At 46.3% G+C, this 13,341-nt stretch overlaps 1 protein-coding gene across 3 annotated transcripts in view; it reads left to right on the plus strand.

Moving 5' to 3' along the window:
- The window catches only part of UBASH3B (ubiquitin associated and SH3 domain containing B), a 158,234-nt gene that overhangs the window by 122,947 nt on the left and 21,946 nt on the right, over positions 1-13,341 (plus strand). For all 3 annotated transcript variants that reach the window (XM_050755595.1, XM_050755593.1, XM_050755594.1), the window contains exons 4-6: positions 1,107-1,305; positions 4,671-4,840; positions 11,251-11,459. In XM_050755595.1, the coding sequence (XP_050611552.1) occupies positions 1,107-1,305; positions 4,671-4,840; positions 11,251-11,459 (578 nt within the window). The remainder of the gene's footprint in view (positions 1-1,106; positions 1,306-4,670; positions 4,841-11,250; positions 11,460-13,341) is intronic.

The raw sequence follows: 13,341 nt of genomic DNA on the forward strand, positions 1-13,341 counted from the left end.
CAGCTCTCTGGGACTCATTCTTCCCAACTCTCATGAGGGTGGATGTAGAGTCAACTTCTGATCATCTAAGAGGAAAAGAAAAGGTACAGATGATACAAAGTAGTAGAAAACACACAGCTTCTCCTGGGATGCTGTACTCTCTCCTGTCACATTCCTTCATTTTTTTTTTTTTTCACAAGCAAGGAGAACTTTGATTTTTTTTTTTTCTTTTTCTTTTTTTTTTTTTAATTGATATATAGTCTCTCTCTGTCACTCAGGCTGGAGTGCAGTGGCGTGATCTTGGCTCACTGCAACCTCCACTTCCCAGATTCAAGTGATTCTCCTGCCTCATCCTCCCGCGTAGCTGGGACTACAGGCACCCGCCACCACGTCTGGCTAATTTTTGTATTTTTAGTAGAGATGGGGTCTTACTATGTTGGTCAGACTGGTCTCAAACTCCAGTCCTCAAGTGATCCGCCCACCTCAGCCTCCCAAAGTGTTGGGATTACGGGCATGAGCCACTGCGCCCAGCCTGATTTTTTCTAATTGATAAAAATTGTATACATTTATGGTGTATAACATGATGGTTGAATAAATGTGTGCATTGTGGAGTGCCTAAACCAGGCTAATTGTATATGCATTACCTCGCATGTTTATCATGTATTTATGGTGAGAACAAAATCTACTCTCTTCGTAATTTTCAAGCATACAATACGTTATGATTAACTATAGACACTAATAGCATAATAATAGGTCCCTTGAACTTAATTTCTCCTGTCTCTTAAGTTTTGTGTCCTTTGACCAACATCTCCCCAATCTCGCTCCCCTTTCTTGCTTTGTGCTCGACCAGTCCTACAGCATTTTGGCTGGGTTCACAGGGGCCACTTCAGAGCAAGGAAAGGAGGGAAGAGGTTGCGTGTTCCCCAGATTAATCCACCAGTTGGGTAATCTGTGTCTGAGTAATTGGAGGTCTGCAGTTCCTCTCTCTCCCCACAGACGGGGGTGGTGGTTAAGTAATTGCATTATCAGCCTCCTCCAGTCTCTGGGGAGAGGATGCCAATGTTAAGTAGCAGCAGACTTCCATCTCCCCTCGTCTCTAAGTGAAGACTCCCTGTTTTCCCTGCCAGTGCGAGGACAGCAAGGTGGATGCCCTGGGGGAAGCCCTGCAGACCACGGTCAGTCGCTGGAAATGTAAGTTCTCCGCCCCGCTGCCCCTGGAGCTCTATACGTCCTCCAACTTCATCGGCCTCTTCGTAAAGGAAGACAGTGCGGAGGTCCTCAAGAAGTTTGCTGCTGACTTTGCTGCAGAGGCTGCATCCAAAACCGGTGAGCAAACAGCTGCCAGGCCAGCCCTGGGCCCTGTCAATCAAAGAGCTGGAAAGGAAAAGGGATAGGAAATGGTGGTAGAGGAGCAGGATGGGGTCAGGAGGTGGAGGGCCCTGCAGGAACGGGCACGTGTGACAAAAAAGCAGCCTTGTCCTGCAGCACCCCACGCCTTTTTGCTCCCTTGTAAAAATGTTCAACTCCTTTTCTGCTAACCTGGAGAGACCATCTAAGGCTTATTACCTAACCCCCAAGTTGAAGCTTCACAAATGACTTCCATACGGAACTAGAAATGTATTTCTTTGTAGCACCACCATCTCCTCCTATTTCAGAATTAAAGAAACATCCCTTCTCCCTCCCAAGCTACCGCCCATGTAGGTGTTTATCTGGGTCTCATTGTTTACTCCACGACAATCCAGATCTTTTCTCAGTGGGTAGCACAGGATAGAGAGAAGAGTGGAAGCACTTCGTATTATATCACAATAAAATCCACTGAGCCAATACCCTTCAATTTGCTGAACACCATTAGATAGGACCCCAAGCCCCAAGAGTCTGCTAAAAATGTAACCCCTTCCAGATGTCTCCTGCTCTTCTCATGGGAGCTTTTAGCTCAGGGCACCTGAGATTTCCTGTCAAAGGAATTAGCTTAAAGCTCGAGGCAGGAGACACGATGGAGGTGACAAGAGGGAGAAGTTTGCAAAGCTCTCGTGTCTGGCTACAGGTGTGGACAAGCTCACTTAGCTCAATGACAGCAGGGAAACAGACAGACAACCTGGTGCGGGGAGAGCCTCTTGGCTCCCTCCAGCATGAAATCACAATTGGCAGGTACTTACTGGTCACCTACTATGAGGATTCCTCCTACATGAGGAGTGCAACAGGGAAGAGAACAAGAAGTGGTTTCTCCTGGCCGGGCCCTGTGTAACATCAGCTCTGAAAAGAGAAAGGGGTGGTTCCACCTTCACGAAAGGAAGGAAACTTGCCCTGAGACGATGTTGATCAGGACAATGGAGGAAATATCGGCAGGTGGGCGGGTGGCAGGAGCACAGGCAGGCAGGCATGAGGAGGGTGTGAGCAGAGGACAGTGGGGAGGCTGCCCTGGCCAGAGTGGACGGTGCAGGATGCACAGTGGAAGCCAAGTGCTGAGTGCAAAGCTGGAGGAGACCTGGAACTCCCCTACCCATAATTTTATGGAGTGCCAGAGAGGGGGAAGACCTGAGCAAAGCCACACAGTTTGCTCCTTAGCCTTTTGGCCTATCCCGCACCTGCCATTGTTCCCTGCTGCTATTTTCATCACCATTTCAGGCCCTTTGGGGGCCTGAGATTCCTCTTTACCAGAAAAGCCCCACACAGGGCTTGGGACTTATGAGTGTGATGGGGGCTCAGCATCACTGCAGGATCACAGCGCTCTCGGAAGGAACACAAGGACCTTAAGACCCCTCTGTACCTGGGGAGGGGGCCTCTTTAGACTCCGCAACCCCCACCCCCACCTCTTCCTCTCCCTCAGCAACGGGACTAGTCTCTGGGTCCTGACTTCAGTGAAACCTGACATTTCATAGGAGCTTAATATTTCAGAGAAAGAGCATAACAGAGAGGCAAATTATTTCCTGTTCTTATCCCTCAATCTCAAGGAAATGGCTTTCTCTCATCACACAGTAGTTATCGTCAGAACCACTAAATCCCCACAAGGACCAAAACTAATGTCAAAGCCGCAAAACCCAAATCCTTCACAAATGAGAAAAGCAAGCCTCAGCCAGGGCCGCAGCAGATTCTTGGAGTGCATACTGAGCGAGAAGCAGTCGAAGCCCCAGCTTTCCCCGTGGGAGGTGGGAAGAGCCAGTCCCTCTCCAAGATGCTGCTGTCATGAAGAACTTGGCCAGCTTCGTTTCTCTGCTGTTGTGTGGCCCCCTGGTGGAGATGTGGAGAACTGGATGACCCTGCACAGCTTAGCTGGTCCAGCTCCTTATTACCTAGCATGGAAAGCCGGCCACCATGTCTTTGCCCTGGAACTTGGTATTCTCCAGTTGTTGGCAGGCCCAGATATAATCAAGAAGATTTAGTGTCGTCCTCCATTCAAAGTGGTCAAAGGAGATTCATTCATGTGCATTTATTCATTTAACAAGTACTGAAAACCTGCATGATATGCTGAGTAAGGACACAGTATAAGCAAGAGACAAAAACCTTGTCTCATGGGACTTACACCAAAGAAAGGCAATGCAGTATAAAAGAAAAAGTACTTAAAACCGAAATGCTCAATTTCTGCTTCTATCTTGGGCCACTAATTATCTGTGTGACTTGACCAAGCCCCTTAAATTCTCAAATTCCCTAATTTCTTCTAGTTGCAACTTCTTCATTATTCTAGCTTGTACAATAGATGATTCTCCCTCACTGAAAATACAAAAGAGGCCAGGCATGGTGGTTCACACCTGTAATCCCAGCTACTCAGGAAGCTGAGGTGGGAACATCACCTGAGCCCAGGAGGTTGAGGCTGTGGTGAGCTGTGATCATGCCACTTAACTCTAGCCTGGGCAACAGAGCAAGACCCTGTCTCAAAAAAAAAAAAAAAAGTACAAGAGAAAGAAAATTTAAAAAGCCATTCCCTCATGTAGGTAGGGTTGTTTTGTTTTGTCTCTTGGGGTATCTTAGAATAAGTCCGTATACTTTAAATGAGTATGTCTCAACTAAGGGTGATTTTGCCTCCCAGGGTACATTTGGCAATGTCTGAGGTCATTTTCGGCTGTTACAGCTTGGAGAGTGCTGCTGACTTCTTGTGGGTAGAGGCCAGGGATGCTGTGAAACACCCTATAATGCACAGGACAGCCTCCCACAAAAAATAAGTATTCAACCCAAAATGCTGTTGAGAGAAACCCTGCATTAAACTTTGAAAATATCCATCTTTTTCCCCTCATTTCTCCATCCATCTCACCCAGAAGCTAAGAGACCTAGCTCCAAAATGAAGGGAATATAGCCTTGGGAGTCATGCAGTTACAAAACATGCTTTGTATTTCTACACAAATTATTTCATCACTGTAGGTCATAGTACCCTCGTCTGAATGGTGGGGCTGGTGACCAGCCACTGGAATGGTTGTGAGAGGACTTAACTAAAAGGACTGCCCTCAGCCAACCCATAGCTCCTAGAGGAAAGCCGTACGGTGGCTCTTTATCTCTTGAACAGTGGCTTGGTTCGGAATCTCTTGCCTTCTCCTTACCCCCTTATTCTACTGCTGTGAAGGAGAGAAACATCTTTTGTCTTCCTTGTTATGTGGGAAGCAGAAAATTTCTCAGGGTACCTTTCTAAGCCTTTCCTTAAGTCTTCACCATTGCTATGATCGCCACCTTTTAATTACTGACTTTTTTCTTCCTTTTTCCAGAAGTGCATGTGGAACCTCATAAGAAGCAGCTACATGTGACCCTGGCTTACCACTTCCAAGCCAGCCACCTACCCACCCTAGAGAAACTGGCCCAGAACATTGACGTCAAGCTAGGGTGTGACTGGGTGGCTACCATATTTTCTCGGGATATCCGATTTGCTAACCATGAGGTAATGTCTCACTGTGGTTCCAGAAGCTACCAGGTGCAGGGATGCGATCAGAGTCAGCAGCTCGCTGCTGCAGGGAGATGGGTACCTACAGGGGAAAAATGGAGCAAGCACCTAATGGAGAGTCTGTTGGCCCAGGATTGTGTCCAGCCTCTGCCTGGCTCCCTGGGAGGCTTCCAGCGTGCCTCCCTCCTTTCTGGGTCACAAGTGGCTCATCTGGGTAACATAGTTCTGTCTCCCCTGCCAATCTTACCCCAGCGAAAAAGAAATGAAATGAGAGAGAATAAATAAAAAATATATTGGAAAATTTTTAATATTATATAAATTTATGGTGTTAATGGAAGACATCATTTTGACCTTAGGTGAGTTGAAGAGCACATAAATACAAACAAAAACAAAAACCTTGCAAAGACATAATCAACATATATTTGCTGTGTATCTGTGTCATGCGAAGTACCATGTTGCATACTGGAATTTTTAAATGTGGTCCTGTCCTCAAGGAGCTCTGAGGACAGACACGCATGAAAAGAAAACTCAAACCACCTGTTGTGAGAGTCTTTGCACATCCCAGTGGGAGGCCTGAGTGAGAAAACTGAAGAAAGATTGGCACAGCCCTACCATCCTTCCTTTGAGGGAATCAACATTGCCTTCTAGACAAGTATGTGACATCTTGGAAGCATAATATTGCCTTTTTTTTTTTAAATGGAGTTTCACTCCTTGTTGCCCAGGCTGGAGTGCAATGGTGTGATCTTGGCTCACTGCAATCTCTGCCTCCCGGATTCAAGCGATTCCCCTGCCTTAGCCTCCCAAGTAGCTGGGATTACAGGTGCCCGCCACCACACTGGGCTAATTTTTTGTATTTTTAGTAGCACCAGGGTTTCACTGTGTTGGCCAGGCTGGTCTTGAACTCAGGTGATCTGCCCGCCTCGGTCTTCCAAAGTGCTGGGATTACAGGCATGAGCCACCGCACCTGGCCGATATTGTCTTTTTTCTATCCTGAAGGAGAAGCTGAGACACAAAAACATTGGTGTCTTAGTAACTTAAGGCCAGAGATAAAGCGAGAGCCCAAGTATTTTGACCAATAAAGAGGGGCAACCTGTCTGAAACGAAACTACATCATAGCCAGGCATAGTGGCTGTCACCTATAATCCCAGCACTTTGGGAGGCTGAGGCAGAGGTATTGCTTGACACCAGGAGTTCCATACCAGCCTGGGCAGCATAGTGAGACTGTATCTCTCCCCACCCACAAGAGACCTCATCGTGTGTTAAAAATGTGCCTTCCAACTTAACTACATTTATGAAGCAATACTTAACATTTATTTCCCAATTTTTCAAGCAGCCAAAGAACTGGTATTTCTGTTAGTTTGCATAGCCTTTTAACTCTCTTTGAGGCTTCTTTAAAAAAAAAAAAACCATGAGAAAACAGTTAGAAACCCAGGGCTGAGAGCAGACAAGCTCATTGTTTTGGAAGTGGTAGAAGAGCCAACCCACGAATCAGAGGTTCAGGGCTCAGCGTGCGCCTGTGAGTGTCAGGGGCATGCAGCTTTGTCTGACTCTGCTCATGGGAACGTGATGTCCTCCTTTTGAGTCATTTGATGCAGGTTTCTGTAAGATGCCTTGAGCAGACTGGGCCTGATCGATCTTGAGAATTCTGACATCTCAGGCCGGGCTCGGTGGCTCACGCCTGTAATCCCAGCACTTTGGGAGGCCGAGGCGGGCGGATCACAAGGTCAGGAGATTGAGATCATTTTGGCTAACACGGTGAAACCCCGTCTCTACTAAAAATACAAAAAAATTAGCCGGGCAAGGTGGCGGGCGCCTGTAGTCCCAGCTACTCGGGAGGCTGAGGCAGGAGAATGACGTGAACCCGGGAGGCAGAGCTTGAAGTGAGCCAAGATCGCACCACTGCACTCCAGCCTGGGTGACAGAGCGAGACTCCGTCTCAATAAAGAAAAAAAAGAACTCTGACATCTCCTAGAGTCACTTAGAACTAGCCCTGAAGATAACAAAGGAGGTGTGGCTGGTTGGACTCCTTCTGAGGGCAAAGAAAAAAAAAGTCAAGGGTTGCATGCAGATGACCTCTGAGAAGTCACCTTTCTAAGAGAAGGAAGGTGGCAGTGGAATTTTACAAGGAATATCCTCTAATCAACACCGTCCTCCAGTTAACTCAAAGGGTAATTGGTTTTCTGCCTGACCCACATTCTGCTCAACTGGCATGGAAGGAAAAAGGCAGCAAGCGCCCACGTGAATTATGTTCTAAAAATAACTTGGCCTCTTTTATCTCTTATTTGTAAAAGCTCATTTATTACCGTTCGTTCTGATAAAGCTCTCCTCGGCCCCTTTGGACTGGACCTCTCCCGTGAGGTCTTTCGGTCCTACCTGAACCCTCTTCTTACCTGCCTTCTTCAACGTGCCCCCAGGAGGCAGTTTTGATTGACTGTTCTAGTGAGGGGACAGATGTCCAGAGAAGGAGAGTGGTTTAGGCAAGGACACTCTGGCAAGGCACCATGATGCTGAGGAAAACTCCAAGGCCTCATCCCTCTGCTGTTTAGATTCTCACTCGATTTGGACACGCAGATCCTCATTTGTATTTCACATAGGCTCTTTCATGTTAGTGATTACGTTGGGCCATGCCAGTTTAATATACCAACCAATAGAAATCCAGAGGAAGTACAGGGTGATCCAAAAAGCATCAATTTTGGAGTCCAGCACACTTGGCTTCAAATCCTGGCTCCATCACTTTAGCAAGGGTTAAATTCACTTTGACAGCTTGTACAGATCTCCAGTCCTTAGTTTTCTCATCTGTAAAATGGTGACAATGTTTTGCTAGATGGTTATGAAGACTAAATAAAGAAGATGTATGGAAAGGCTCTAATGTAATACCCAGCACAAGGTGGGTGCAACAGCAACAAAAAATTGCCGCAGCTATTACTGTGAGTGAGAATAAAAAGGGCTCCAAAGACATTTCAGCTCCTGTATTCACACAGGGCTGTGGCTGCCTTTCATCCAGCAAACTGAGTTTCCTCCCACTGCAGTAAGGGAGGAAAAACATACCTGAGGTGGATTCAAGAGTTCGTTTTGGTTTTTTTTAGATGGAGTCTTGCTCTATCACCCAGGCCAGAGTGCAGTGGTGCAGTCTCGGCTCACTGCAACCTCCGCCTCCTGGGTTCACACCATTCTCCTGCCTCAGCATCCTGAGTAGCTGGGACTATAGGTGCCCACCACCACGCCCGGCTAATTTTTTGTATTTTTAGTAGAGACGGGGTTTCACCATGTTAGCCAGGATGGTCTTGATCTCCTGACCTCGTGATCCGCCCGCCTCGGCATTCCAAATGCTGGAATTACAAGCATGAGCCACGGCGCTGGTCCTGGATTCAAGGGTTCTTAGAATACAGGCCAGGCACAGTGGCTTACACCTGTAATCCCAGCACTTTGGGAGGCCGAGGCGGGCGCATCACCTGAGGTCAGGAGTTGGAAACCAGCCTAGCCAACACAGTAAAACCTTGTCTCTACTAAAAACACAAAAATTAACCAGGTTTGGTTGTACACACCTGTAGTCCCAGCTACTCCGGAGGCTGAGACAGGAGAATCGCTTGAGTCCGGGAGGCAGAGGTTGCAGTGAGCCAAGATCATGCCACTGCACTCCAGCCTGGGCAACAGAGCAAGACTCCATCTCACCAAAAAAGAAAAAAAAAAAAAAAAAAAAAAGAAGAGTTCTTACAAGTAGATGGCAAACATAAAACAAAATAAGTAGAATGTAATATAAATTAGGCTTGTGTTCTCATATCTCTCAAACTTAGGCTAAGGTTCTGAATCTGCTTTTGGTGAATGAGAAAGGGCAGTGGGGACATGGGTCCCAGTTATAATTTTAGATTTGCTACAATGCCTTAATTCTTTTATTTTTCATGCAATAAATCAAAGCTACTTATTGTCCAGCTTCCCTATGCCTAGGACATATTGTCTCTACCTTTTGCTGTGCCTCAGTTTTCCTGGGGATAACCTAGAAATAGAATGAATACCCACCTCCCCTGTGTGATAGAACAAGTGAGGACTTCTCTGAAATCGCATTGAGTTTCTCAAGGGGAAAGGCACTACTGGGCCAAAGGCATTATTAGCCAAGACCATGCTGTGCTTGAACATTTAAGGAACACGAGTTTAGGCTTGTTTCCCTGTGACTCGGTGCCTTTCTCCACCTTGTCCCAGAAAAAAAAGAATGTTCCTTTTCATGGGACGTCACACATTTAGCTTTGCAGTTTATGAGATTTTGCGTGAATTTTTTTTTTCCTTTAAGCTGATTTAACAATCCCACAGAAAACCTTCCTGGCTTGTTTGGAGAAGTGGTTTAAGTGTGTATGAGGCAGAGGGACAGGAAGAATAAGGAAGGAATCAGAGCAGGAAGATCTAGAACTGAAAGATGCTGGAGTCAGAATTAGAGAAACAAACAGGCGCCCTACATAAAAGGAGAATCAGAAATACAGCAGTACAGATGAGCTCCCTGCACAATCACTCTCATCCTCCGAAAAGAATCACACCTTAAAGGCTCCTTTCTTTAGAGATTTCCAGAAGGAAATTCTCTCTTCATAACATGTTCTGGTGTATCACCTTGACATCGAGCCAATTAGTTCACAGGCCTACCCAGCGCAGGGTCCAGGGATCAGGGTCGGCTGGAAGGAAGGATGTGACCTGGGAGATCGGGTACTCTGCTAGAAATAATTACGCCCCGGCTCACGCCTATAATCCCAGCACTTTGGGAGGCTGAGGCGGGAGGATCACCTGAGGTCAGGAGTTCAAGACCAGCCTGACCAACATGAAGAAACCCCGTCTCTACTGAAAATACAAAATTAGCCAGGCGTCGTGGCTCATGCCTGTAATCCCAACTACTCAGGAGGCTGAGGCAGGAGACTCCCTTGAACCTGGGAGGCAGAGGTTGTAGTGAGCCGAGATCACGCCATCGCACTTCCGCCTGGGCAACAAGAGCAAAACTCCATCTCAATAAATAAATAAATAAATAAATAAATAAATAAATAAACAAATAATAATTATGCCCCTTCGGTGCACAAGGCTCTGTCCTAAGGTGTTTTCTTAGATTGTCTCATTTAACTTTTATAGTCTTAAGTATTCTTTTATAGATGAGAAAACTGAAGCCAAAGTTAGAAATATGCAAGTGGAGACCAGAATACATAGCATCCAACTAATGGCTTTGAGACCCTAGGAAACAGTGAAAGCTATTATAGCTTTCTCCATCTTTATGTCCCTTGTGAAGCAAATAATATAGGAAATATTTTCCTTACTATTGAGGTCTCCCACTATTAGTAACAAAAAATACTAAAATAAATGTTTTCTACAGCACCTTCATGCCTGTATCTGTGATGTTAATACATCCCAGGGAAGGAAGGCAAAAAGAAGAATAAATGGCCAACTGGCATGGCCTGTTTTTGGCCTAGGGGCTGTTTTGGAGCACAAAGTAAGAACGTTTTCTCCATCTGATGAAAGCTGGCTACATGCTGACACAGACACTGATGTCTAGACATTTTTCTTTCAGGATCTTTGTTAAAACTATAGGTTTAAATAAATCTCCTTTAAGGCAAGAACCATGTCTGGTTTAAAGAGCTAAGTTGGCCAGGCGTGGTGACTCACACCTGTAATCTCAGCAGTTTGGGAGGCCGAGAGAGGGGGATCACCTGAGGTCAGGAGTTCGAGACCAGCCTGGCCAACATGGTGAAACGCTGTCTCTACTAAAAATACAAAAATTAGCTAGGTGTGGTGGCGGCTGCCTGAAATCCTTGCTACCAGGAAGGCTGAGGCAAGAGAATCACTTGAACCCAGGAGGCAGAGGCTGCAGTGTGCTGAGATTGTAGCATTGCACTCCAGCCTGGGCGATAAGAGTGAAACTCCATCTCAAAATAATAATAATAATTCTTAAATAAAGAGCTAAGTTACATAGAAAGAGGGGTACTTCATTCCCTGAGCCTTCCTATAGGAGAGACACTCCACCTGGCCCATCCGTAACCCCCATATGGAAGACTGGCTTTCCATGAGCTTCCATGAGCTGGGTTTCAAGTGTCTATCATGGTGACTATCAGATGAAGCAAGGGAAACTAGGTCCAAGTCCATTTATATAGCAGTTGGCCAGCGAGCCTACAGGATTTCAGGTCAGTTTCCAAAAACGATACTTGAATCCTGATGGGAAATCTAGACATGCCTGAAGAAAAGTACGGAACCATTTCTAGCACCAGGCATACACCTGCAGTACTCTGAAGAGAGACGTGCTCTCTGATAGGAATTCACATCTACTCAGGGCACATCGCCCCCTGGAGGTGTGCAGTATTAATGCAGAACACACAGTCCTGCCCTAAAGGCACTCAGGAGAACGGTGAGGCCTGGGGCTTACTCACCCTCTCTTCCTTTTTCAGACATTACAGGTCATCTACCCCTATACCCCACAAAATGACGACGAGCTGGAGCTGGTCCCCGGGGACTTCATCTTCATGTCTCCAATGGAGCAGACCAGCACCAGTGAGGGTTGGATCTACGGCACGTCCTTAACCACCGGCTGCTCTGGGCTCCTGCCTGAGAATTACATTACCAAGGCTGATGAATGCAGCACCTGGATATTTCATGGGTAAGCAGACAGCAAGACCTTTATGCCATTTGAAGAACGTTGCTAAGGCAGACTGGATCCTGGATACACAAATCCAAAGACGGGAAATAATATTTTCTTCCTCAATAACCCCACCCAGCAATCCCTTCCCCTCTCTTTCACTCCACTCCCACCTCAGCCCAGCCCATGAGCCTGCAGAACCGGATGGCACAAAATTAGAGGTCAGAGTTGTCTCATGTTCCCCAAACATTTGCTTTTTCAGAAGTGCTTTGGAAGATCAAAATATATAAGCTGGGTTTCCAAAGTCTCCATTTTAATCCCTATAACAACAAGGAAAGCAAAATTGCATGAATAAACTGAGAACTAAAAGATTATTTGCCTGACAAAGCATAGTTCTCAGATCTATTATTTTTTATTTTACAGTACTTGGAGTTGCTGTTTTATCAGATCTCTTTCTTAAAAGTGGGTGTATGGCCAGGTGCGGTGGTTCACGTCTGTAATCCCAGCACTTTAGGAGGCCAAGGTGGGTGGATCACTTGAGGTCAGGAGTTCAAGACCTGCCTGACCAACATGGTGAAACCCCATCTCTACTAAAAATTTAAAAAAAAATCAGCTGGGCGTGGTGGCACACGCCTGTAGTCCCAGCTACTCAGGAGGCTGAGGCAGGAGAATCACTTGAACCTGGGAGGTGGAGGTTGCAGTGAGCCAAGATCACACCACTGTACTCCAGCCTGGGCAACAGAGCAAGACTTTGTCTCAAAAAAAAAAAAAAGGATGTATGTGAGAAGCAGTGCTGATCTCTTAGAGTTCACTCCATCCAAGCCCACTCTTCCCTAAATTACAGCTCAGGCTGACGTATAGGTGAACCTGAGTGACTTCGGTCAGTGCATCCCAGGGAGGTCTTTGTGTCATCTTTTATTTGAGAGATTACTCATGATGTCATGTCTGTGAGAACAATGTCTGAAATTAAACTAACAGCTTCCCCAGCCAACTCCGTTCAAAGTAGGGAAATAAGTTAGGCATTAGTTTATTGTAATTAAGAATTTGAGACTGGGTTCCAATAGTCTTGGATTTAAACGATAACTCTACCACTTACCAGCTGTGTGGCCTTGGCCAAGTTGCATTACCTCTCTGAGCCTCTGTTTGCTCATCTAGAAAATGGAACTAATCATTGCACTTACCTCATAAGGTTGTTGTGAAGACTGCAATGCCGAGCTTCGCTTTACATGGTTCAGAGTCTGGTGTATAGCGGTGACTATAAAATCACCATTTGCATAATGATGACTTTTGTCTATCTTGTGTTTGCCAGTCCTCACTGAGTGCTCATCAAAGGACATGTGTCTTCCATAAAAGCAATCCTGTAGATGAACTGCACTTTCCTATTTAACCCCAGAGGTTAAATGACTCAAGGAGGCAGAGCCCAGCTTCCTTGTAAGACAGATCTTCTCTCACTCCTAACCCAGGATAGACATCAGGAGGTAGAACCCCAGGGGAATGGCAAGCATGGCCTGGCTGGCATGGTGGGAGTTGCCCAGGGGATCCAGGCAACAAGTCATGATTGGGGGTCAATGAGTTTAACAACACTCCCTGCCAAGTGCTTCTCAGTTCTCTGAGTCCCTCCTAAGGAAATATGTTCTCTCCACACTAACTTGAGTGTCTTACTTGGTTCTAAGTAAGGCAAGTTGATGAAGCCTCCTTGTGTTCTCTGAAGCTGGGTGAGCTGCCTGGCCTTGCAGGGAGAAACCAGCTCTCCTGATGCTTGAGATGTTCTGGATCTTAGACCCGGCTTCCTCCCTCCACTGTTCTGAGCAAGAAGCATCTGACTATTGTCTTACTGGAACTGGCAGCTCCACGCTGTCTCAGAGTGAGTCAGGTCCTTTGATTATAATGACAGTTAAGAAGG

Source organism: Macaca thibetana, chromosome 14 (assembly GCF_024542745.1).
Source record: "Macaca thibetana thibetana isolate TM-01 chromosome 14, ASM2454274v1, whole genome shotgun sequence".
Lineage (NCBI taxonomy): Eukaryota > Metazoa > Chordata > Mammalia > Primates > Cercopithecidae > Macaca > Macaca thibetana.